Genomic DNA, 25,000 nt, shown 5'->3' with positions numbered 1-25,000 from the left:
CTGTAACACTGCGACATAAACTTTCCTCAGTGCTGCAGTGTGTAGCCTGCGCTTCTCTCAGCGCCTCTGCGTACACTAATACCGCGGCGATGGCGGAGTTTGCGGCGGCGTCGTAGCCCATTCTCACTTCTCCACACTTAGAAAGGGTGGCCATGTATTGTCGCCGTGGCCCGTCATCAGACTCCAAGTCCCTTTCCAAAAAAGAAGCAAACTCTGGGAGACGGTGAACAGTTCGTTGCAGAAGAATTGCAGGCGTCTCCAAGCCAGCCAGCTCCACCTGTGGCACGGGACCGCCGCTGTCTATTAACAGCAGGAGGTCGACAGGGCCTTGCGGTCCCCCGAGGGCCCTGGTCAGACTTTGTACTCTGTGTCTGCTGCCTAGGATGACCAGCGTGCCAGGGCCCTCGCGTAGCACCTCAGTGAGCCCCACAGTGTTGCCATCCTCCAGCACCATCTCTACACATATATAAGCATACTCTGCCGCTGAGATGATGTGCTCAACTAGCACATGCCCTTCGGTGTCGGCAGTGTGCACGATGCTGATAGCGTCAACACCTGCGCTGCTTAGTACCTGCACGGCCGCCTGCAAGATAGATTACTAAATTATGGTCAAGCTTTTTTAACTTTAGTCGTAATTTGGAAAAAGAAACTTTAGACAACATTTCGAAAGCAATTAGTTATGCATGCAGAAAGCACATAGTTATGTAAAACATTTCGGGCAAGCTTAAGCCTAACCTATTACTACAATGGATATTACTAAGTGAAAGTCAGAAGACAGGAAAGAACATTTTAGACGACAGGTCAAGGTCACGAGTGTTCTGAAGTTTAGAGCATTTGACAGTGTAATGAGAGAGACAGGCATCGACAGGATTGTTGTGTATAACGTCTAGGAAGGCTTTGAAAATGATAGATAGATAGTTCTGAAAGAGGTCCAGATAAAATGACCATGATGTCTAACATGTCAGTGTTAGCAAGGCGAACACTTCTCTAGTGAGGGAGACCAGTTTCACCAATGTAACGGAGAGAATAAGAGGAGCAAGGTAGACATCGTAAGCAGTGGCGGTAGGCGAAAAAATATGAGTCAAATTTTTTATGAAGTTTATTTGTTTGACGAAATACAAGTTTGATATCCTGAGGTAGGAGGCTGTTATTAAGATTTTCCATATTAGAATACACGGAAGGTAAATTACTGAAGTTTTAACAGGATAACTGGATTTAGAGGAGAAGGTTCGTTTAGCGTAGGAGCAGGTGGAGTCTATGACAATGGGAGAACAGGCAAGGGAAGAGAATGAACTGAGAAGATTGGATAATTTAGAGATGAGAAACTTAGAGTCATAGATAAGAAGGGCGCAATGAAAAAGAACAAACAAAAAGCATGGAAAGCAAAGAAATGGATGCATATGCCACTGTGCATAGTCTAAAGGCAGACAGGAAAAGAAAAGGCTGTCATTTCTAAGGAAACAAGTAGCGAGTTAGATTCCCATTCAACGTTAAACCTGACAAACGAAGCATTATTGTTTATTATTATTACTATTATTATTATTATTATTATTGTTGTTGTTGTTGTTGTTGTTGTTGTTGTTGTTGTTGTTGTTGTTGTTGTTGTTGTTGTTGTTGTTGTTGTTGTTACTGTTGTTGCTGTTTGTTTTTGCCGTTATTATTATTATTATTATTATTATTATTATTATTATTATTATTATTATTATTATTATTAATGTTATCACTGTAATTAAAAATAATAATAATTAATCCTGTATGGCTTGTATAGCAGCAGATGTTTAATTAAGGTCACCAAGGAATGGTTGTAGCTTACTATAAGGATGTGCCAAAGTATCGGTATCGCCGAGTATCGGTCATTTTTATGGAAACGATATCGGAAAAAACTACCGATACTATCCGATACTATTTATAATATTAATATTACATGTGTGCTTAAAAATATCAACAATAGCCCTCTCTACCTCACGATTGTGAGTTGCCCACACCCACGCACACACACATACATATGCATACACACAAACACACTCACACATACACAAATGAGAGTACACAAACACACACACACACACATGCACACACATTAACTAACAAGTACCTGACACAACAAGCCAAACAATAGGTATTGACATTATAACCTCAAAGAAATTCAGTTAATAACCATCCTGTGTTATTTAATACCGGTTGTGAAATATATGTATGTATGTATGTATGTATGTATGTATGTATGTATGTATGTATGTATGTATGTATGTATGTATGTATGTATGTATGTATGTATGCATGTATGTATGTATGTATGTATGTATGTATGTATGTATGCATGTATGTATGTATGTATGTCTATCTATTTATCTATCTATCTATATATATATATATATATATATATATATATATATATATATATATATATATATATATATATATATATATTTGTGGGACCGATAGCCTCGGAGAAGTGGATAAAAAGGCTTCAAGGAAGAGTATTTGGATTTCTTCCTGAAGCCATTGGAATATTCTACTTCCCCTACCACCCCATCTTTTCATTCTTTTTTACCAATAGGTATATTTTATTACATAATATGGTACAAAAGATTTCACAGATACATTGTTGATATAAAGATGGTATATACAGTACATGAGGTGTAAATGAGATACATGTCTAGTACATATTGTTACGTGTAAGTCACTGATTAAATGCAAAAATCTCATCCAACTCCTCATACCTGGGGCAGTGCCCAAGATACAGCAGGCATTACCTCTCTGAACAGCAGCGCCCTGGGATCCCTAGTTACCCTAATGAGTCTTTTGCCTAGCTCCTCAGGGAACTTAGATGCACTCTTTCCCCATGAGCCAAGGGTCTCCGATCGTATGGGAGCAAACTTATAATGACGGGCAAGTTCCCTGAAGCTGGCAGCTGCCCCTCCTTCCTCCCTGGTGTATTGGAGATAGGTATCAGCCAAGGTAGATGCACAAGTGTAGTCCCACACCACCTGCTTGCCGTCTGTCCATGCTTGAAGGGTGATTCTATCTGGACGCTTTTGACTGCAGCTCTTCATAGTTGGGGTGGCTCCCTTATTGGTGGGCATCCGACTGTTGTGAGGTTCCTCTTGATAATGTTATTAACCTCTTCATGCCTTGCAATCTTTCCCTCGGATTTAAAGCACACAAGACCATGGTACCCGAATCGGCCTGCTGCTTTGCTGTCGCAAATACACCTGTGTTCGGCGAGAATAGGGGCGGCAAGTCGAAGGGCATCACCGATGCGGATGGTCTGTGGGTCGAGGCGTGTGCCAAGACTGGAGTTGGGAACAACCAACAGAAAGTCCCCTGCATGAGGCATTCTCACTTCCAGTAGGCGGGCTCTAACTTTCCCAGACACACTCTGAAGCATTGATGAGGCTATATTCAGCACTACTGTGCTATCCCAGTGTGACTGTGACTGCAGTTGTTGGGGGATAGCAGGTCTGGTTTCAGAGCCCGTTAGATTATCCCAGATCATGGCTCCGTCAACGAACTTTTGGTCCTGAACCTCAACCTTGTCCCTAAAATGTTCAGGGAGAATCTCTGCTAGAAGTTCACTGGATGCAACGCATGAGGACAGGAAAGCAGATAGCGCAATCTTTGATGACTTGCGGACACCAATGCCTCCTAGTCTGACTGGAAGTGTAGCTTGGTTCCACTGCCCGTCTTCTAGAGTAAGGTTAAGTACTTTCGTAAAAATCTGCCTCAGGATACTGTCATATTCATGCAGTATAGGGTTATCATATGAAGGTGCACATCTTAGGAAATATGTCAACCTGGGCAGACTCAAGCACTTTGTGAGAAGGTACAAGGGACAACGAATAGGCAATCTTGGCACCCACGATTGCTTATTCGTTGTTCCATTCTACTCAAATCTTCCAGTTTCTTCCTGAGAATTGTGTCAATGGCATCGCTTCCCAGAGGTGCTCCAAGCAAGACGCTATTTGTAGGGGCAATGACTGATGCTCTTGGTAGTTTTGGTCTCACTATATCTATCACTTGTTGATTGGCTGAGATGATTTCACCTAACAGGCAAAATTTGCGATTTCGTTTTAAATAGCAACGTTCTTCTTGCCGAATAAGGCAAGCAAAAATTTGTGTATGTAATAATTTCGCAAAAATCATTCTGAACCTAACGAAAAAAAATATATTTCATTGTGTTTGTTTATTATTAAATTATTGTAAAGTTATCTAAAATATATTTAGTTGGATTAGGCTAAATTAAACTGAGCTTTTTATAATAAGGTTAGGTAAGCTTTCTAAGGTTCTTTTGGTGCAAAATTATTAATTATTACATTAACACAAATAAAAAATATATATCTTTAAACGCATAAGAGAAATTTTTAGAAAGAACTTAATTCCAAATGAGTTCTTGCTAATTGACCAATTTTACCTATTCGGCACCACACACACACACACACACACACACACACACACACACACACACATACACACACACACACATATATATATATATATATATATATATATATATATATATATATATATATATATATATATATATATATATATATATATATATATATAAACACCCAGGTACCTACTTGCTAGGTGAACAGGAAACAGACATAAGAAAAACAACGCGTCCAATGTTTTCATCCCTGCCGAGAATCGAACCCAGACACATAGCGTGTGAAGCGAGAGCTTTGCCAGCCAGGCCACAGGGCCGGTATTAAAAAAATTTTGGTATTGTTCCATCCGTAAGAGACAGGAGTCTGGAAACTGACTCATATTCTCATTTTGTAAATGAGAGGTAAACAGTTTTAACTTCATCTTGAATGTACTGATATCATTTACTAAGCTAGGAAACAATTTGTTCTTGCACTGCAGTTTTAAATTTAGATCATTGAAATGGCTGCTAACATCAACTAAAAATGTTAAATCAGACCATTTATTATCACATAAAAGGCTCTTTCCTCAGGCAGTTCATTCTTCTAGAAAATTATGAACACTATTTTTCAGTTTCCAAAATCTACTGAGAAGCCAGAGTCGCACCTCACAATGAAGGATGAGATCACTATATTCAAAATCTAACAATTCACGATATTCTCTGAATTCTCTTCTGTTTAAGTCTCTTGCTCTAATTTTATTCACGCATTTCACAACCGGTAGCATAACATGCTGCAAATTTAAGGTTTTCCACACAGTGACTCTTAGTATATAATGCTGTGATATTTTAGTAAATGAAGACCTAAGAAGGTTTCCAGCAAAGTTACAGTCCCAGCTGCTTTACCATCACCGACGGTGATCCGTCAGTACAAACAATGATGAGTTTACTAGAATCTAGTTTCAGATTTTCTAGGCATGATTATACTTTGTCAAATATGTCTGATCCTCTTGTGTTTCCATGAAGTGACTCAAGACCGATAAGTTCTTTAAAGATGTTAAAATTATCATCAATTCCTCTTATAAAAATGTTTAACTGGGCTACATCACATATTTCAGCAGATTCTTTCGGAACTATAGATAAGAAAGTAGAAACATGGTCAAGGTCTTCGTGTTGCTCAGATAATCTTGGGAAAGTTCTTGTAGCTGTTTGCTTTGACACAGCAATTTCGTCTACTTTTCTTTCAATATTTTTATCACCAAGACATCTTGCAAATATCTGGAGACAAACCTTAACAATTTCTTCTCCATCTGAGAAAAGCTTCCGGTTTTAGCCAACAAGAAGACAATTTCGCTGGACACTTCCATCATCGCCAAACTTTCACAACTTCTTTTAACAAATATATTCTGTATTTTTTTATTGTAGTCTTTTTTTTAGCCACACATTCTTTCCGTAACTCAGACCCAAGCACTGACTTCAGTTTTTCTTCTATTTTAGCCTGATGTTTTCTTATAGTGTCTATTAAGATCATGTCTTCTATAATCTGAGTGAATATTTTCACAAACAATGTACAATGGTTTTCCTGACGGACCATCAGTAAATAAGAACTCATTTTCCCACCGTTCATTAAACTGACGCTTACTGTCACTTCCTGCTTTTCTTTTGCACTGTGATGGGTGACTGTAAAAACAAAACTTAAGTTCGAAAAGTGCAAAAGTTTAATTCTTCACGAAGAACGAAGCACAACTCTACTGCATGAGTGTCAGTTGTAAACTGTGATGAAGCCGCTGCTGGTGCCTGGCGCATCAAGATCGAAGTATCAAACGTGCACACTTATGGGGCAACTCTTGCACGAAAGTCCCTCTTTATGCAGTGTCCCTGATAAGGGCAGAGCATTATGTATGGTGAATATATAGCAACGTGTAAATGCAGTGTGGGTGTGTTAACTGCAACTTGTACCTAGTCTTACTGATAACAGATTAATATGAAGGAAAATGCTATTCGCTAAAAGATGTACATGAAATAATAATATCATTAAAAATGATTGCTAAGTCTTAGATTTATTCTGCTGTAAGTTAATGAAATTTCTGTTATAATTTTATCTACAAATCGGTTATTGGTTAATGTCTTTTGTATGAGTAGGTCTATCACTAGGCTCAATGTGTCACTTTTAATCACGCAATGCGCCACTTTTGGCAGATGTGTCAAGGTTGGCCATCCCTGGCCAAGCACACTACCGCTGACTTACTGGGCTTATATACAGGTATATGTACCTGAACAGAGCGGTACGGTGCTGGAGTGAGGAAGTCATAGGTATGTGAGGCAGGTGAGGGTCGGGCACTGTATGCCATGACAGGTGACCCCAGAGACTGTGTGGCACCTCCCACTGCTGACGCTGATGCCTCATCCTCAGGACCTGTAATTCACCAAATACATTATTACAAAATAGACGCCGGGTCGCCATCTGGAGAAGACCCGGGCCGGAAGTACCGGCAAATAATAAATGAATGAATACAAAATAGACAAAATTACATTGAACCCTTTTAAGTACATTAAATAATGTAATGAATTGAAAATAATACATTAAGTTAAGCAGAAATAAACAAAACAAGCTTAACGCGATCATTAAAAAGAGATAGTCTAGTTTAAAATATTTAATGTATTTTTTTTTTTTGTATCGACTCAACTGCATCTGGTTCACGCTATATACATTCTTTAAGAGGTAATTTATATAACAATCTGTGAGTGGTAGTTTATATTACATCTTGTGAGTGGTAGTTTATATTATATCTTGTGAGTGGTAGTTTATATTATATCTTGTGAGTGGTAGTTTATAACTGCCACTCACACCATGGAGACTGGTAGTTTATAACTACCACTCACACCATTAATACTGGTAGTTTATAACTGCCACTCACATCATGGAGACTGGTAGTTTATAACTACCACTCACATCATGGAGACTGGTAGTTTATAACTACCACTCACACCATGGAGACTGGTAGTTTATAACTGCCACTCACATCATGGAGACTGGTAGTTTATAACTACCACTCACATCATGGAGACTGGTAGTTTATAACTACCACTCACGCTATGGAGACTGGTAGTTTATAACTACCACTCACACCATGGAGACTGGTAGTTTATAACTGCCACTCACACCATGGAGACTGGCAGTTTATAACTACCACTCACATCATGGAGACTGGTAGTTTATAACTACCACTCACGCTATGGAGACTGGTAGTTTATAACTACCACTCACACCATGGAGACTGGTAGTTTATAACTGCCACTCACACCATGGAGACTGGCAGTTTATAACTACCACTCACACCATGGAGACTGTTAGTTTATAACTACCACTCACACCATTCATACTGGTAGTTTATAACTGCCACTCACATCATGGAGACTGTTAGTTTATAACTACCACTCACACCATGGAGACTGGTAGTTTATAACTGCCACTCACACCATTCATACTGGTAGTTTATAACTGCCACTCACATCATGGAGACTGGTAGTTTATAACTACCACTCACATCATGGAGACTGGTAGTTTATAACTACCACTCACACCATGGAGACTGGTAGTTTATAACTACCACTCACATCATGGAGACTGGTAGTTTATAACTACCACTCACGCTATGGAGACTGGTAGTTTATAACTACCACTCACACCATGGAGACTGGTAGTTTATAACTACCACTCACATCATGGAGACTGGTAGTTTATAACTACCACTCACGCTATGGAGACTGGTAGTTTATAACTACCACATACATCATGGAGACTGGTAGTTTATAACTACCACTCACATCATGGAGACTGGTAGTTTATAACTACCACTCACATCATGGAGACTGGTAGTTTATAACTACCACTCACACCATGGAGACTGGTAGTTTATAACTACCACTCACACCATGGAGACTGGTAGTTTATAACTACAACATACATCATGGAGACTGGTAGTTTATAACTACCACTCACATCATGGAGACTGGTAGTTTATAACTACCACTCACATCATGGAGACTGGTAGTTTATAACTACCACTCACATCATGGAGACTGGTAGTTTATAACTACCACTCACACCATGGAGACTGGTAGTTTATAACTACCACTCACATCATGGAGACTGGTAGTTTATAACTACCACTTACACTATGGAGACTGGTAGTTTATAACTACCACTCACATCATGGAGACTGGTAGTTTATAACTGCCACTCACATCATGGAGACTGGTAGTTTATAACTACCACTTACACCATGGAGACTGGTAGTTTATAACTACCGCTCACATCATGGAGACTGGTAGTTTATAACTACCACTCACATCATGGAGACTGGTAGTTTATAACTACCACTCACATCATGGAGACTGGTAGTTTATAACTGCCACTCACATCATGGAGACTGGTAGTTTATAACTACCACTCACATCATGGAGACTGGTAGTTTATAACTACCACTCACATCATGGGGACTGGTAGTTCATAACTACCACTCACGCTATGGAGACTGGTAGTTTATAACTACCACTCACACCATGGAGAGTGGTAGTTTATAACTGCCACTCACACCATGGAGACTGGTAGTTTATAACTGCCACTCACACCATGGAGACTGGTAGTTTATAACTGCCACTCACACCATGGAGACTGGTAGTTTATAACTACCACTCACACCATGGAGACTGGTAGTTTATAACTACCACTCACATCACGGAGACTGGTAGTTTTTAACTACCACTCACATCATGGAGACTGGCAGTTTATAACTACCACTCACACCATGGAGACTGTTAGTTTATAACTACCACTCACACCATTCATACTGGTAGTTTATAACTGCCACTCACACCATGGAGACTGGTAGTTTATAACTACCACTCACATCATGGAGACTGGTAGTTTATAACTACCACTCACATCATGGAGACTGGTAGTTTATAACTACCACTCACACCATTCAGACTGGTAGTTTATAACTGCCACTCACACCATGGAGACAGGTAGTTTATAACTACCACTCACACCATGGAGACTGGTAGTTTATAACTACCACTCACATCATGGAGACTGGTAGTTTATAACTACCACTCACATCATGGAGACTGGTAGTTTATAACTACCACTCACACCATGGAGACTGGTAGTTTATAACTACCACTCACACCATGGAGACTGGTAGTTTATAACTACCACTCACACCATGGAGGCTGGTAGTTTATAACTACCACTCACACCATGGAGACTGGTAGTTTATAACTACCACTCACACCATGGAGACTGGTAGTTTATAACTAGCACTCACACTATGGAGACTGGCAGTTTATAACTACCACTCACACCATGGAGACTGGTAGTTTATAACTACCACTCACACCATGGAGGCTGGTAGTTTATAACTACCACTCACACCATGGAGACTGGTAGTTTATAATTAGCACTCACACTATGGAGACTGGCAGTTTATAACTACCACTCACACCATGGAGACTGGTAATTTATAACTACCACTCACACCATGGAGACTGGTAGTTTATAACTACCACTCACACCATGGAGACTGGTAGTTTATAACTACCACTCACACCATGGAGACTGACAGTTTATAACTACCACTCACACCATGGAGACTGGTAGTTTATAACTACCACTCACATCATGGAGGCTGGTAGTTTATAACTACCACTCACACCATGGAGACTGGTAGTTTATAATTAGCACTCACACTATGGAGACTGGCAGTTTATAACTACCACTCACACCATGGAGACTGGTAGTTTATAACTACCACTCACACCATGGAGACTGGTAGTTTATAACTACCACTCACATTATGGAGACTGGCAGTTTATAACTACCACTCACATCATGGAGACTGGTAGTTTATAACTGCCACTCACATCATGGAGATTGGTAGTTTATAACTAGCACTCACACTATGGAGACTGGCAGTTTATAACTACCACTCACACCATGGAGACTGGTAGTTTATAACTACCACTCACACCATGGAGACTGGTAGTTTATAACTACCACTCGCATCATGGAGACTGGTAGTTTATAACTACCACTCACATCATGGAGACTGGTAGTTTATAACTACCACTCACACCATGGAGACTGGTAGTTTATAACTACCACTCACATCATGGAGACTGGTAGTTTATAACTACCACTCACATCATGGAGACTGGTAGTTTATAACTACCACTCACACCATGGAGACTGGTAGTTTATAACTACCACTCACACCATGGAGACTGGTAGTTTATAACTATCACTCACATCATGGAGACTGGTAGTTTATAACTACCACTCACATCATGGAGACTGGTAGTTTATAACTACCACTCACATCATGGAGACTGGTAGTTTATAACTACCACTCACGCTATGGAGACTGGTAGTTTATAACTACCACTCACATCATGGAGACTGGTAATTTATAACTGCCACTCACACCATGGAGACTGGTAGTTTATAACTACCACTCACACCATGGAGACTTGTAATTTATAACTACCATTCACATCATGGAGACTTGTAATTTATAACTACCACTCACATCATGGAGACTGGTAGTTTTTAACTACCACTCACATCATGGAGACTGGCAGTTTATAACTACCACTCACATCATGGAGACTTGTAATTTATAACTACCACTCACATCATGGAGACTGTTAGTATTTAACTACCACTCACATCATGGAGACTGGCAGTTTATAACTACCACTCACATCATGGAGACTGGTAGTATTTAACTACCACTCACATCATGGAGACTTGTAGTATTTAACTACCACTCACATCATGGAGACTGGTAGTATTTAACTACCACTCACATCATGGAGACTTGTAATTTATAACTGCCACTCACATCATGGAGACTGGTAGTTTATAACTACCACTCACATCATGGAGACTGGTAGTTTATAACTACCACTCACATCATGGAGACTGGTAGTTTATAACTACCACTCACACCATGGAGACTGGTAGTTTATAACTACCACTCACATCATGACGACTGGTAGTTTATAACTACCACTCACATCATGGAGACTGGTAGTTTATAACTACCACTCACATCATGGAGACTGGTAGTTTATAACTACCACTCACACCATGGAGACTGGTAGTTTATAACTACCACTCACATCATGACGACTGGTAGTTTATAACTACCACTCACATCATGGAGACTGGTAGTTTATAACTACCACTCACATCATGACGACTGGTAGTTTATAACTACCACTCACATCATGGAGACTGGTAGTTTATAACTACCACTCACATCATGGAGACTGGTAGTTTATAACTACCACTCACACCATGGAGACTGGTAGTTTATAACTGCCACTCACATCATGGAGACTGGTAGTTTATAACTACCACTCACACTATGGAGACTGGTAGTTTATAACTACCACTCACATCATGGAGACTGGTAGTTTATAACTACCACTCACACCATGGAGACTGGTAGTTTATAACTGCCACTCACATCATGGAGACTGGTAGTTTATAACTACCACTCACACCATGGAGACTGGTAGTTTATAACTACCACTCACACCATGGAGACTGGTAGTTTATAACTACCACTCACATCATGGAGACTGGTAGTTTATAACTACCACTCACACCATGGAGACTGGTAGTTTATAACTACGTATAAAAGAGAGTTGAAACATTACATAGTTCATATTGTCTTTCTATAACACTGTAGTAACTCTCAGAGATGCAAAATATAGATCAAATATCAGGATTTATTTAAGTTTATCAGGAAGAGTAAAACAACAAGAATATTCTTGCGGGAGTCTGATCTAATTTAAAAATATTGATTTCTTCGTAATTCAAGATGGAATTCACAAGTGTGTGACCCTGATCTCTGTTGTGAAGTGTTCTCTATATTTTAACCCCAGTCTGCTGTTTGATCCTTATCTATGTTGTGTGACTACTGTCTCTGTTGTGTAACCCCTGTCTCTGTTGTGTGACCACTGTCTCTGTTGTGTGGCGACTGTCTCTGTTGTGTGGCCCTAATCTCTGTTGTGTGACCTTGATCACTGTTGTGAAGTCTTCTTTATACTGTAGTGCCTGTCTATTGTGTGATCCAGTCTCTATTGTGTAACCCCTGTCTCTATTGTGTGACCCCTGTCTCTGTTGCGTGACCCTGTCTTTGCTGTGTGGTCCCTGCCTCTGTTGTGTGGCCTCTGTCCCTGTTGTGAGACCCTGTCTTTGTTGTGTGACCCTTGTCTCTCTTGTGTGACCCCAGTCTCTCTTGTGTGACCCCTGTCTCTCTTGTATGACCACTGTCTCTGTTGTGTGACACCTGTCTCTGTTGTGTGGCCCCGGTCTCTGTTGTGTGGCCCCGGTCACTGTTGTGTGACCCCTCTGTTGTGTGACCACTGTCTCTGTTAATTACCCGTGTCTCTGTTGTGTGGCCCCTGTCTCTGTTGTGTGACCCCTGTCTTTGTTGTGTGACCACTGTCTCTGTTGTGTGACCCCTGTCTCTGTTGTGTGGCCCCTGTCTCTGTTGTGTGACCTCTGTCTCTGTTGTCAGGCCCTTGTCTCTGTTGTGTGACCCCTGTCTCAGTTGTGTGACCCCTGTCTCTGTTGTGCGACCCCTGTTTCGGTTGTGTGACCCATGTCTGCTTTGTGACCACTGTCTCTATTGTGTCGCCCATGCCTCTGTTGTGTGACCACTCACTCTGTTGTGTGACCCCTGTCTCTGCTGTGTGACCCCTTACTCTGTTGTGTGACCCCTGTTTCGGTTGTGTGACCCCTGTCTCTGTTGTGTGTAAACTGTCTCTGTTCTCAGTCCCTTGTCTCTGTTGTGTGACCCCTGTCTCTGTTATGTGACCCCTGTCTCTGTTGTGTGACCCCTGTCTCTGTTGTGCGACCACTGTCTCTGTTGTGTGACCCCTGTTTCGGATGTGTGACCCCTGTCTCTGTTGTGTGACCACTGTCTCTGTTGTGTGGCCCCTGTCTCTGTTGTGTGGCCCCTGTCTCTGTTGTGTAACCCCTGTCTCTGTTGTGTCACCACTGTCTTTGTTGTGTGACCCCTGTTTCGGTTGTGTGACCGCTGTCTCTATTGTGTGACCCCTGTCTCTGTTGTGTGGCCCCTGTCTCTGTTGCGTGGCCCCTGTCTCTGTTGTGTGACCTCTGTCTCTGTTGTGTGACCCCTGTCTCTGCTTTGTGACCACTGCCTCTGTTGTGTGGCCCCTGTCTCTGTTGTGTGGCCCCTGTCTCTGTTGTGTGACCCCTGTTTCTGTTGTGTGATCTCTGTCTCTGTAGTGTGACCCCTGTCTGTTGTGTGACCCTGTCTCTGTTGTGCGACCACTGTCTTTGTTGTGTGACCCCTGTTTTGGATGTGTGACCCCTGTCTCTGTTGTGTGACCTCTGTCTCTGTTGTGTGACCCCTGACTCTGCTTTGTGACCACTGCCTCTGTTGTGTGGCTCCTGTCTCTGTTGTGTGACCTCTGTCTCTGTTGTGTGACCCCTGTCTCTGCTTTGTGACCACTGCCTCTGTTGTGTGGCCCCTGTCTCTGTTGTGTGGCCCCTGTCTGTTGTGTGACCCCTGTTTCCGTTGTGTGACCTCTGTCTCTGTTGTGTGACCCCTGTCTCTGTTGTGTGGCCCTGTCTCTGTTGTGTGACCACTTTCCCTGTTGTGTGACCCCTGTCTCTGTTGTGTGACCACTGTCTCTGTTGTGTGGCCCCTGTTTTTTGTGTGGCTCTTGTTTCTGTTTTGTGGCCTCTGCCTCTGTTGAGTGGCCCCTTTCTCTGTTATGTGGCTCCTTTATCTGTTGTGTGACCCCTGTTTCTGTTGTGTGGCACCTGTCTTTGCTGTATGGCCACTGTGTTTATTGTGTGACCACCTGTCTCTGTTGTGTGACCCCCTATCTCTGTTGTGTGACCCCTGTCTATTTTGTGCGACTCCTGTGTGTGTTGTGTGGCCCCTATCTTTGTTTTGTGACACCTGTCTCTGTTGTGTGACCCCTGTCTTTATTTTGTGACCACTGTCTCTGTTGAGTGACCACTGTCTCTGTTGTGTAACCCCGTGTCTGTTGTGTGACCCTGTTTCTGTTGTGTGGCTCCTGTCTCTATTGTGTGGCCACTGTCTCCATTGTGTGGCCTCTGTCTCTATTGTGTGGCCACTGTCTCTATTGTGTGGCCCCCCCCCTCTGTTGTGTGACCTCTATCTCTGTTTTGTGACCCTGTGTCTTTTGTGTGGCCCCTCTATTGTGTGACTCCTGTTTCTGTTTTGTTGCCCTCTATCTCTGTTATGTGACCCCTCTCTTTGTTGTGTGACCCCTGTGTCTGTTGTGTGACCCTCTCTCCTTTGTGTGGCCCTTGTGTCTGTTGTGTGACCCTGTCGCTGTTGTGTGGGCACTGTCTCTGTTGTGTGACCCCTGTCTCTGTTGTGTGGCGCCTGATTCTGTTGCGTGACCACTGTCTATTTTGTGACTCCTGTCTATTTTGTGACTCCTGTCTCTGTTATTTAACCCCTGTCTGGATTGTGTGACCACTGTCTTTGTGGTGCGACCACCGTCTCTATTGTGTGACCCCTGTCTCTATTGTTTCTATTTTGTGACTCCTGTCTCTGTTGTGTGGCGCCTGTCTCTGTTGTGTGACCCCTGTCTGTACTGTGTGACCACTGTCTATTTTGTGGCTCCTGTCTCTGCTGTGTGACCCCTGTCTCGGCTGTGTGACCACTGTTTCTGTTGTGTGACCACCGTCTCTATTATGTGACCACTGTATCTGTTCTGTGACCACTGTCTATTGTGTGACCCCCTGTCTCTGTTGTGTGGGCTCTGTCTCTGTTGTGTGACCTCTGTTTCTGTTTTGTGAAAATTGTCTCTGTTGTGTGGCCCCTGTCTCTGTTGTGTGACCCCTGTTTTTTTGTGGCTCTTGTTTCTGTTTTGTGGCCTCTGCCTCTGTTGAGTGGCCCCTGTCTCTGTTATATGGCTCCTGTATCTGTTGTGTGACCCTTGTTTCTGTTGTGTGGCACCTGTCTTTGCTGTATGGCTACTGTGTTTATTGTGTGACCACCTGTCTCTGTTGTGTGACCACCTATCTCTGTTGTGTGACCCCTGTCTATTTTGTGCGACTCCTGTGTGTGTTGTGTGGCCCCTATCTTTGTTTTGTGACACCTGTCTCTGTTGTGTGACCCCTGTCTTTATTTTGTGACCACTGTCTCTGTTGAGCGACCACTGTCTCTGTTGAGTGACCACTGTCTCTGTTGTGTAACCCGTGTCTGTTGTGTGACCCTGTTTCTGTTGTGTGGCTCCTGTCTCTATTGTGTGGCCACTGTCTCCATTGTGTGGCCTCTGTCTCTATTGTGTGGCCACTGTCTCTGTTGTGTGGCCCCCTCCCTCTGTTGTTTGACCTCTATCTCTGTTTTGTGACCCCTGTGTCTTTTGTGTGGCCCCTCTATTGTGTGACCCCTGTTTCTGTTTTGTTGCCCCCTATCTCTGTTATGTGACCCCTCTCTTTGTTGTGTGACCCCTGTGTCTGTTGTGTGACCCTTTCTCCTTTGTGTGGCCCTTGTGTCTGTTGTGTGACCCTGTCGCTGTTGTGTGGGCACTGTCTCTGTTGTGTGACCCCTGTCTCTGTTGTGTGGCGCCTGATTCTGTTGCGTGACCACTGTCTATTTTGTGACTCCTGTCTCTGTTATTTAACCCCTGTCTGGATTGTGTGACCACTGTCTTTGTGGTGCGACCACCGTCTCTATTGTGTGACCCCTGTCTCTATTGTTTCTATTTTGTGACTCCTGTCTCTGTTGTGTGGCGCCTGTCTCTGTTGTGTGACCCCTGTCTGTGCTGTGTGACCACTGTCTATTTTGTGACTCCTGTCTCTGCTGTGTGACCCCTGTCTCGGCTGTGTGACCACTGTTTCTGTTGTGTGACCACCGTCTCTATTATGTGACCACTGTATCTGTTCTGTGACCACTGTCTATTGTGTGACCCCCTGTCTCTGTTGTGTGGGCTCTGTCTCTGTTGTGTGACCTCTGTTTCTGTTTTGTGAAAATTGTCTCTGTTGTGTGGCCCCTGTCTCTGTTGTGTGACCCCTGTCTCTGTTGTGTGACCCCTGTCTCTGTTGTGTGGTCCCTGTCTCTGTTGTGCGACCGCTGTCTCCGTTGTGTGACCCCTTTCTCTGTTGTGTGACCCCTGTGTCTGTTGTGTGACCCCTGTCTCTGTTGTGTGACCCCTATCTCTGTTGTGTGACCTCCTATCTTTGTTGTGTGACCCCTGTCTATTTTGTGTGACTCCTGTGTGTGTTGTGTGGCCCCTATCTTTGTTTTGTGACACCTGTCTCTGTTGTGTGACCCGTGTCTTTATTGTGTGACCACTGTCTCTGTTGAGCGACCACTGTCTCTGTTGAGTGACCACTGTCTCTGTTGTGTAACCCCGTGTCTGTTGTGTGACCCTGTTTCTGTTGTGTGGCTCCTGTCTCTATTGTGTGGCCACTGTCTCCATTGTGTGGCCCCTCTCTCTATTGTGTGACCCCTGTTTCTGTTTTGTTGCCCCCTATCTCTGTTATGTGACCCCTCTCTTTGTTGTGTGACCCCTGTGTCTGTTGTGTGACCCTCTCTCCTTTGTGTGGCCCTTGTGTCTGTTGTGTGACCCTGTCGCTGTTGTGTGACCCCTGTGTCTGTTGTGTGACCCCTGTGTTTGTTGTGTGACCCCTGTCTCTGTTGTGTGGCGCCTGATTCTGTTGCGTGACCACTGTCTATTTTGTGACTCCTGTCTCTGTTATTTAACCCCTGTCTGGATTGTGTGACCACTGTCTTTGTGGTGCGACCACCGTCTCTATTGTGTGACCCCTGTCTCTATTGTTTCTATTTTGTGACTCCTGTCTCTGTTGTGTGGCGCCTGTCTCTGTTGTGTGACCCCTGTCTGTGCTGTGTGACCACTGTCTATTTTGTGACTCCTGTCTCTGCTGTGTGACCCCTGTCTCGGCTGTGTGACCACTGTTTCTGTTGTGTGACCACCGTCTCTATTATGTGACCACTGTATCTGTTCTGTGACCACTGTCTATTGTGTGACCCCCTGTCTCTGTTGTGTGGGCTCTGTCTCTGTTGTGTGACCTCTGTTTCTGTTTTGTGAAAATTGTCTCTGTTGTGTGGCCCCTGTCTCTGTTGTGTGACCCCTGTCTCTGTTGTGTGACCCCTGTCTCTGTTGTGTGGTCCCTGTCTCTGTTGTGCGACCGCTGTCTCCGTTGTGTGACCCCTTTCTCTGTTGTGTGACCCCTGTGTCTGTTGTGTGACCCCTGTCTCTGTTGTGTGACCCCTATCTCTGTTGTGTGACCTCCTATCTTTGTTGTGTGACCCCTGTCTATTTTGTGTGACTCCTGTGTGTGTTGTGTGGCCCCTATCTTTGTTTTGTGACACCTGTCTCTGTTGTGTGACCCCTGTCTTTATTGTGTGACCACTGTCTCTGTTGAGCGACCACTGTCTCTGTTGAGTGACCACTGTCTCTGTTGTGTAACCCCGTGTCTGTTGTGTGACCCTGTTTCTGTTGTGTGGCTCCTGTCTCTATTGTGTGGCCACTGTCTCCATTGTGTGGCCCCTCTCTCTATTGTGTGACCCCTGTTTCTGTTTTGTTGCCCCCTATCTCTGTTATGTGACCCCTCTCTTTGTTGTGTGACCCCTGTGTCTGTTGTGTGACCCTCTCTCCTTTGTGTGGCCCTTGTGTCTGTTGTGTGACCCTGTCGCTGTTGTGTGGGCACTGTCTCTGTTGTGTGACCCCTGTCTCTGTTGTGTGGCGCCTGACTCTGTTTCGTGACCACTGTCTATTTTGTGACTCCTGTCTCTGTTATTTAACCCCTGTCTGGGTTGTGTGACCACTGTCTTTGTGGTGCGACCACCGTCTCTATTGTGTGACCCCTGTCTCTATTGTTTCTATTTTGTGACTCCTGTCTCTGTTGTGTGGCGCCTGTCTCTGTTGTGTGACCCCTGTCTCTGCTGTGTGACCACTGTCTATTTTGTGGCTCCTGTCTCTGCTGTGTGACCCCTGTCTCGGCTGTGTGACCACTGTTTCTGTTGTGTGACCACCGTCTCTGTCTCTATTATGTGACCACTGTATCTGTTCTGTGACCACTGTCTATTGTGTGACCCCCTGTCTGTTGTGTGGGCTCTGTCTGTTGTGTGACCTCTGTTTCTGTTTTGTGAAAATTGACTCTGTTGTGTGGCCCCTGTCTCTGTTGTGTGACCCCTGTCTCTGTTGTGTGACCCCTGGGTCTGTTGTGTGACCCCTATCTCTGTTGTGTGACCACTATCTCTGTTGTGTGACCCGTGTCTCAGTTGTGTGACCACTGTCTCCGTTGTGTGGCCCCTGCCTCTTGTGTGGCTCTTGCTTCTGTTGTGTGGCCTCTGCCTCTGTTGCGTGGCCTCTGTCCCTGTTATGTGGCCCCTGTATCTGTTGTGTGGCCCCTGTCTTTGTTGTGTGGCCCCTGTCTCTGTTGTGTTACTCTGTCTCTGTTGTGTAGCCCCTGTCTCTGTTGTGTGGCCCCTGTCTCTGTTGTGTGGCGCCTGTCTCTGTTGTGTGACCCCTGTCTCTGCTGTGTGACCACTGTCTATTTTGTGGCTCCTGTCTCTGCTGTGTGACCCCTGTCTCGGCTGTGTGACCACTGTTTCTGTTGTGTGACCACCGTCTCTATTATGTGACCACTGTATCTGTTCTGTGACCACTGTCTATTGTGTGACCCCCTGTCTGTTGTGTGGGCTCTGTCTGTTGTGTGACCTCTGTTTCTGTTTTGTGAAAATTGACTCTGTTGTGTGGCCCCTGTCTCTGTTGTGTGACCCCTGTCTCTGTTGTGTGACCCCTGTGTCTGTTGTGTGACCCCTATCTCTGTTGTGTGACCACTATCTCTGTTGTGTGACCCGTGTCTCAGTTGTGTGACCACTGTCTCCGTTGTGTGGCCCCTGCCTCTTGTGTGGCTCTTGCTTCTGTTGTGTGGCCTCTGCCTCTGTTGCGTGGCCTCTGTCCCTGTTATGTGGCCCCTGTATCTGTTGTGTGGCCCCTGTCTTTGTTGTGTGGCCCCTGTCTCTGTTGTGTTACTCTGTCTCTGTTGTGTAGCCCCTGTCTCTGTTGTGTGGCCCCTGTCTCTGATGTGTGGCCCCTGTCTCTGTTGTGTGGCCCTTGTCTCTGTTGTGTGGCCCCTGTCTCTGTTGTGTGGCCCCTGTCTCTGTTGTGTGGCCCCTGTCTCTGTTGTGTGGCCCCTGTCTCTGTTGTGTGGCCCCTGTCTCTGTTGTGTGGCCCCTGTCTCTGTTGTGTGGTCCCTGTCTCTGTTGTGTGGTCTATGTCTCTGTTGTGTGGTCGTGTCTCCATTTTGTGACCCTTTTCTCTATTGTGTGTCCCCTATCTGTTGTGTGGCCCCTGTGTCTGTTGTGTGACCCCTTTCTCTGTTGTATTGCTCCTGTCTCTGTTGTGTAGCCCCTGTCTCTTGTGTGGCCCCTGTCTCTGTTGTGTGGCCCCTGTCTCTTGTGTGGCCCCTGTCTCTGTTGTGTGGCCCCTGTCTCTTGTGTGGCCCCTGTCCCTGTTGTGTGGCCCCTGTCTCTTGTGTGGCCCCTGTCTCTGTTGTGTTGCCCCTGTCTCTTGTGTGGCCGCTGTCTCTGTTGTGTGGCCCCTGTCCCTATTGAATTTTCTACATTGTAACAGCTGTCACTTGCGTGGTACTGTCTTTTGTGTGGCTCTGTATATATTGTGTATCTCTTCCAATTGTGTGGCATTGTCTCTATTGTTTGAGATTATCTCTACAGTCTGGCCCAGTTGCTATTATGTGGCTATGTCTCATCTGTGAGTTCTGTCACTATTGTGTGGCATGGTCTCTACTCTGTGGCCCCTGTATATAATGTGTTACCCCAGTGTCTATTGTGTGGTCTTTGTGTTTATTGTATGGCCCCTGTGTGTACTGTGTGGCTCCTGCGTCTATTGTGTGGCCCCTGTCTTTATTGTATGACTTCTGTGTCTATTGTGTGGCTCTGTGTGCATTGTCTGGCCCTTGTGACTATTGTGTAACCCCTATGACTGTTGTGTGACCTCTGTGTCTATTGTGTGGCCTTTGTGTCGTTGTATGGCCCAACACAGGACTCATAGCAATGGGTTCCAGATGAAAAATAGATTCAGAAAAGATACAGGAAAGCACTGGTGTAGTAATAGAATTGTGGATGAGTATAACGAACTCTCGAGTAGATTCATTGAAGCTAAAACCTTGAGTTGCTTTAAAAATAGGTTAGACAAGTACATGAGTGGGTATGACTTGCCCAGCATGGGGCAGTAGGCCTGTAGCAGTGCTTCTTCTTTCTTGTATTATTATGTTTAATTTTGTTTTCAGGGTTATCACCATTAATTTTTTAAACCCTAAAATTCTCATATAGACGCATTTTCAGTATAAAATAAAATAAATATATCGGGTAGTGAACGAAGTTCAAGGGAAGGAGTAGGAACCCTCCCCCCCCTCGCTCCTTCAGGCATACAAGACTTGGCTAATGGGATACTCACAGCTACATAAATAAATCTAATTCTAATAGAAGATATATAAAACTATTAGATAACATATAATTATATTCATCAGTCTGTTTATTTAACGTGAGTGTAAACCAGGTATCATCATCATTAAATACTGGAGTCCTGTGAGAGTGGGATCTAACTCCATATTTATTTTGACTTTAATCTGTGTCAGTTACACTGGATGATAACAGTTTTGCTACCGAGGTAAAAGTAAGTTTTAAGACTAATTCGAGTAACATTATTTCGATTCTCAAATCAGAATTAACCCAACAAGTTTGGATTGTAATTACAGAAAAAATGGAAATAAATTTTTCACTTTCTGTCAGTATTGCTCACGAGCTGGTGACAACTGACCATCATGCACACACGTCAATAGTATAGTTTTAAAATGGGTTTGTTTTAAAATAAATAATGTCTGACAGATATATGTTATGTATTTGACTCACGAAATTGTAATAACACGATTGCTAACAGTGGTCACAGTGGTGCCTATGCTAACCTTCCTATGGTGTATAAATATATATAGTTGGAATGTATCTTATTGTAACTAGCTGTCCCAGTGGCTAACGCGTCGGTCTGGAGTTTTATGACTCTGATCGCGGGTTCTAACCCCACCCGTGGTATGTCATGGATTTATTTTCAAAACGCTCACGCATTTTCTTAATCGCTGGCGCACTGGTGGCAATTGAACAACCCTGATTATTTTAATGAATAATGCCTGAACAATAAATTCTTGAAGTTCCGGGCCAATGCTGATTTCGGATCTAGAATCAACATAAACGAGTTAATATAGGACTGCAGTTTCTGTTAAACTAACAGCGAGTGTATGATGTAGCTGAGTTTGTTTGGTGAATGTTCAACTGTTTTTCAAAACACCACCCCACTGCATTACCACTAGGATGGATTATGTTTACAGCATTTCTCGTCGTCACATTGATGAAGTCATCAGTATAAACATCGCGTTGTTTTCCATCTTTAGATTTTTTTTGTATGTCAACACGAACACTTACGAGGTAGTTTCTTAAGGATGTATGAAATGTTTTTCCAGACATCAGGGGACAGGTGGCCAGACATGGAGATGCCAGAGACTGTATCTCTCCAGGCAGCAATCTAAGACTGAATAGTTTTTCAAATACAAAACGTAAATAATATCAAAATTTTAGTAGTATAAATAAGAATAAAGAAAATTTTGATATGATAAAGGAGCAACTACAATAGATACTGAAAGTCCAATAATTCAGAAATAAAAACATGTATGCAAGAAGACAAGAAGAAAAACTATGAAAAGGAATTAATAAATGAAAGAAGACACAAAATGCTAACACTAAGACATTTTATTGCAAAGGTTTCGGTCCTGGAACACAAAACGTGTGTAATAAAATCTCCTAGTGTTCACATTTTTGCGAAATTTTCGAACTACGTGTTTGTGTCACACGTCTTTATTACGAACGAACGGATACTAACAAGTTGACTCAGATATCTTAATAAAGTTTGTAAAATGGAGACCAAATGTGAAAACTGAAATATAAAGAGTCAAAGGAGGGAAAGTTGGTGAGAAAGAGAACGATAATTGCTAAGAAAATGAAGGAATGCTGCTTAGAAAAGAATGGAATGCTGCTCAGAAAGGGAAGGAAAGCTATGCTGAACGACTCTTTATTGAGGTAAAGTTATGCTGAAGGACTCTTTATTGAGGTACCTGAATGCCATTATTCAGTTTGCAAGACATACTAACTGTACACTGCCAAAGACATGTGATCGAAGTAAACCTTTTTATTTTGTATATGTGTATACAATTATACTTGAACAATTGAGAGTATTATACCATTTTATTAAATGAGTAGCTCATTTCACATTGAAGTTCATATATATTCTTAGTGACAAAATAAAACATTACACTGGTAACTAAGTCTTAATGTTCACCTAGGAATCCGAGAGTGTGAGCTGGCTTAGGACAGGCGAAGGCGTCGTCGCTCCAGGCTGTCAGAGCTGCCTTCACCGAGATGTTTGGACTCCCACAGGTATCTACCACCCGTACACCTGTACAACACAAGCAACACTTATTTCCACAACAAGCAACACTTACTGTGTTAGGTCAAGCCATATCCACTGCACTTAGAATAATAAAGCAGCAGTTATCCGGTACACTAATATCAAATCTACTTGAATCCCTAAAAAAGAATTAAAAGACACTCACGGCGTATATACATTAGTGAGATAAACACTTCTAGGTGAATATACACTGAGAGGTACACACTTACACTCAAGATACCAGGTATATCATTCTACTTCTACTTACACTTAGGTCACACTACACATACATGTACACGCATATGTATACACACCATTCTGAGTTTTCTTCTATTTTCTTAATAGTTCTTTTTTATTTCCTGTTTATCTCCATAGGGAAGTGGAAAAGAATTCGTCCTCCGCACGTCATGCGTGTTGTAAGAGGCGACTAAAATGCCGGGAGCAAGGGGCTAGTAACTTCTCCTGTATTAATTACTAAATTTATAAGGAAAAACTTTCGTTTTTCATTTTAGGTCACCCTGCCTCGGTGGGATGCTGCCGGTGTGTGGAAAAAAAAGATACCCACCTTTCTGCAATATTCGCTGAGGGATACATATCCCTTGGTATGTATACACTAAGAGATATGCAACTTTCGGTGTATATATATATATATATATATATATATATATATATATATATATATATATATATATATATATATATATATATATATATATATATATATATATATATTTAGTTTTTTTATTATCACACTGGCCGATTCCCACCAAGGCAGAGTGGCCAGAAAAAGAAAAACTTTCACCATCATTCACTCCATCACTGTCTTGCCAGAAGGGTGTTTTACACAACAGTTTTTAAACTGCAACATTAACACCCCTCCTTCAGAGTGCAGGCACTGTACTTCCCATCTCCAGGACTCAAGTCCGGCTCGCCGGTTTCCCTGAACCCCTTCATAAATGTTACTTTGCTCACACTCCAACAGCACGTCAAGTATTAAAAACCATTTGTCTCCATTCACTCCTATCAAACACGCTCACGCATGCCTGCTGGAAATCCAAGCCCCTCGCACAGAAAACCTCCTTTACCCCCTCCCTCCAACCTTTCCTAGGCCGACCCCTACCCCGCCTTCCTTCCACTACAGACTGATACACTCTTGAAGTCATTCTGTTTCGCTCCATTCTCTCTACATGTCCAAACCACCTCAACAACCCTTCCTCAGCCCTCTGGACAACAGTTTTGGTAATCCCACACCTCCTCCTAACTTCCAAACTACGAATTCTCTGCATTATATTCACACCACACATTGCCCTCAGACATGACATCTCCACTGCCTCCAGCCTTCTCCTCGCTGCAACATTCATCACCCACGCTTCACACCCATATAAGAGCGTTGGTAAAACTATACTCTCATACATTCCCCTCTTTGCCTCCAAGGACAAAGTTCTTTGTCTCCACAGACTCCTAAGTGCACCACTCACCCTTTTCCCCTCATCAATTCTATGATTCACCTCATCTTTCATAGACCCATCCACTGACACGTCCACTCCCAAATATCTGAATACATTCACCTCCTCCATACTCTCTCCCTCCAATCTGATATCCAATCTTTCATCACCTAATCTTTTTGTTATCCTACACAAATAACCCGCACATAAAAGACAGAAGCTTACGACGACGTTTCGGTCCGACTTGGACCATTGACAAAGTGACTTTGTCAATGGTCCAAGTCGGACCGAAACGTCGTCGTAAGCTTCTGTCTTTTATGTGCGGGTTATTTGTGTATCGTTCCAGTCACGGTATTGTGCCTTTTTGTTATTTATTTTTGTTATCCTCATAACCTTACTCTTTCCTGTATTCACTTTTAATTTTCTTCTTTTGCATACCCTACCAAATTCATCCACCAATCTCTGCAACTTCTCTTCAGAATTTCCCAAGAGCACAGTGTCATCAGCAAAGAGCAATTGTGACAACTCCCACTTTATGTGTGATTCTTTATCTTTTAACTCCACGCCTCTTGCCAAGACCCTCGCATTTACTTCTCTTACAACCCCATCT

General features: G+C 43.2%; 1 protein-coding gene across 2 annotated transcripts in view; it reads right to left on the bottom strand.

The window, feature by feature from the left end:
* LOC128685137 (metabotropic glutamate receptor 3-like) overlaps positions 1-25,000 on the bottom strand; it is a 111,331-nt gene that overhangs the window by 41,421 nt on the left and 44,910 nt on the right. For both annotated transcript variants that reach the window (XM_070101680.1, XM_070101671.1), the window contains exons 4-6: positions 22,838-22,954; positions 6,643-6,785; positions 1-583 (exon numbers count right to left, since the gene is read on the bottom strand). The exon at positions 1-583 is cut by the window's left edge and continues 161 nt beyond it. In XM_070101680.1, coding sequence (XP_069957781.1) covers positions 1-583; positions 6,643-6,785; positions 22,838-22,954 — 843 coding nt within the window. The remainder of the gene's footprint in view (positions 584-6,642; positions 6,786-22,837; positions 22,955-25,000) is intronic.

This window comes from Cherax quadricarinatus, chromosome 5, assembly GCF_038502225.1.
Source record: "Cherax quadricarinatus isolate ZL_2023a chromosome 5, ASM3850222v1, whole genome shotgun sequence".
In the NCBI taxonomy this organism is placed as follows: Eukaryota; Metazoa; Arthropoda; class Malacostraca; order Decapoda; family Parastacidae; genus Cherax; species Cherax quadricarinatus.
Note: the sequence above shows the minus strand (reverse complement) of the source record. Positions and strands in the feature narration are given on the sequence as shown.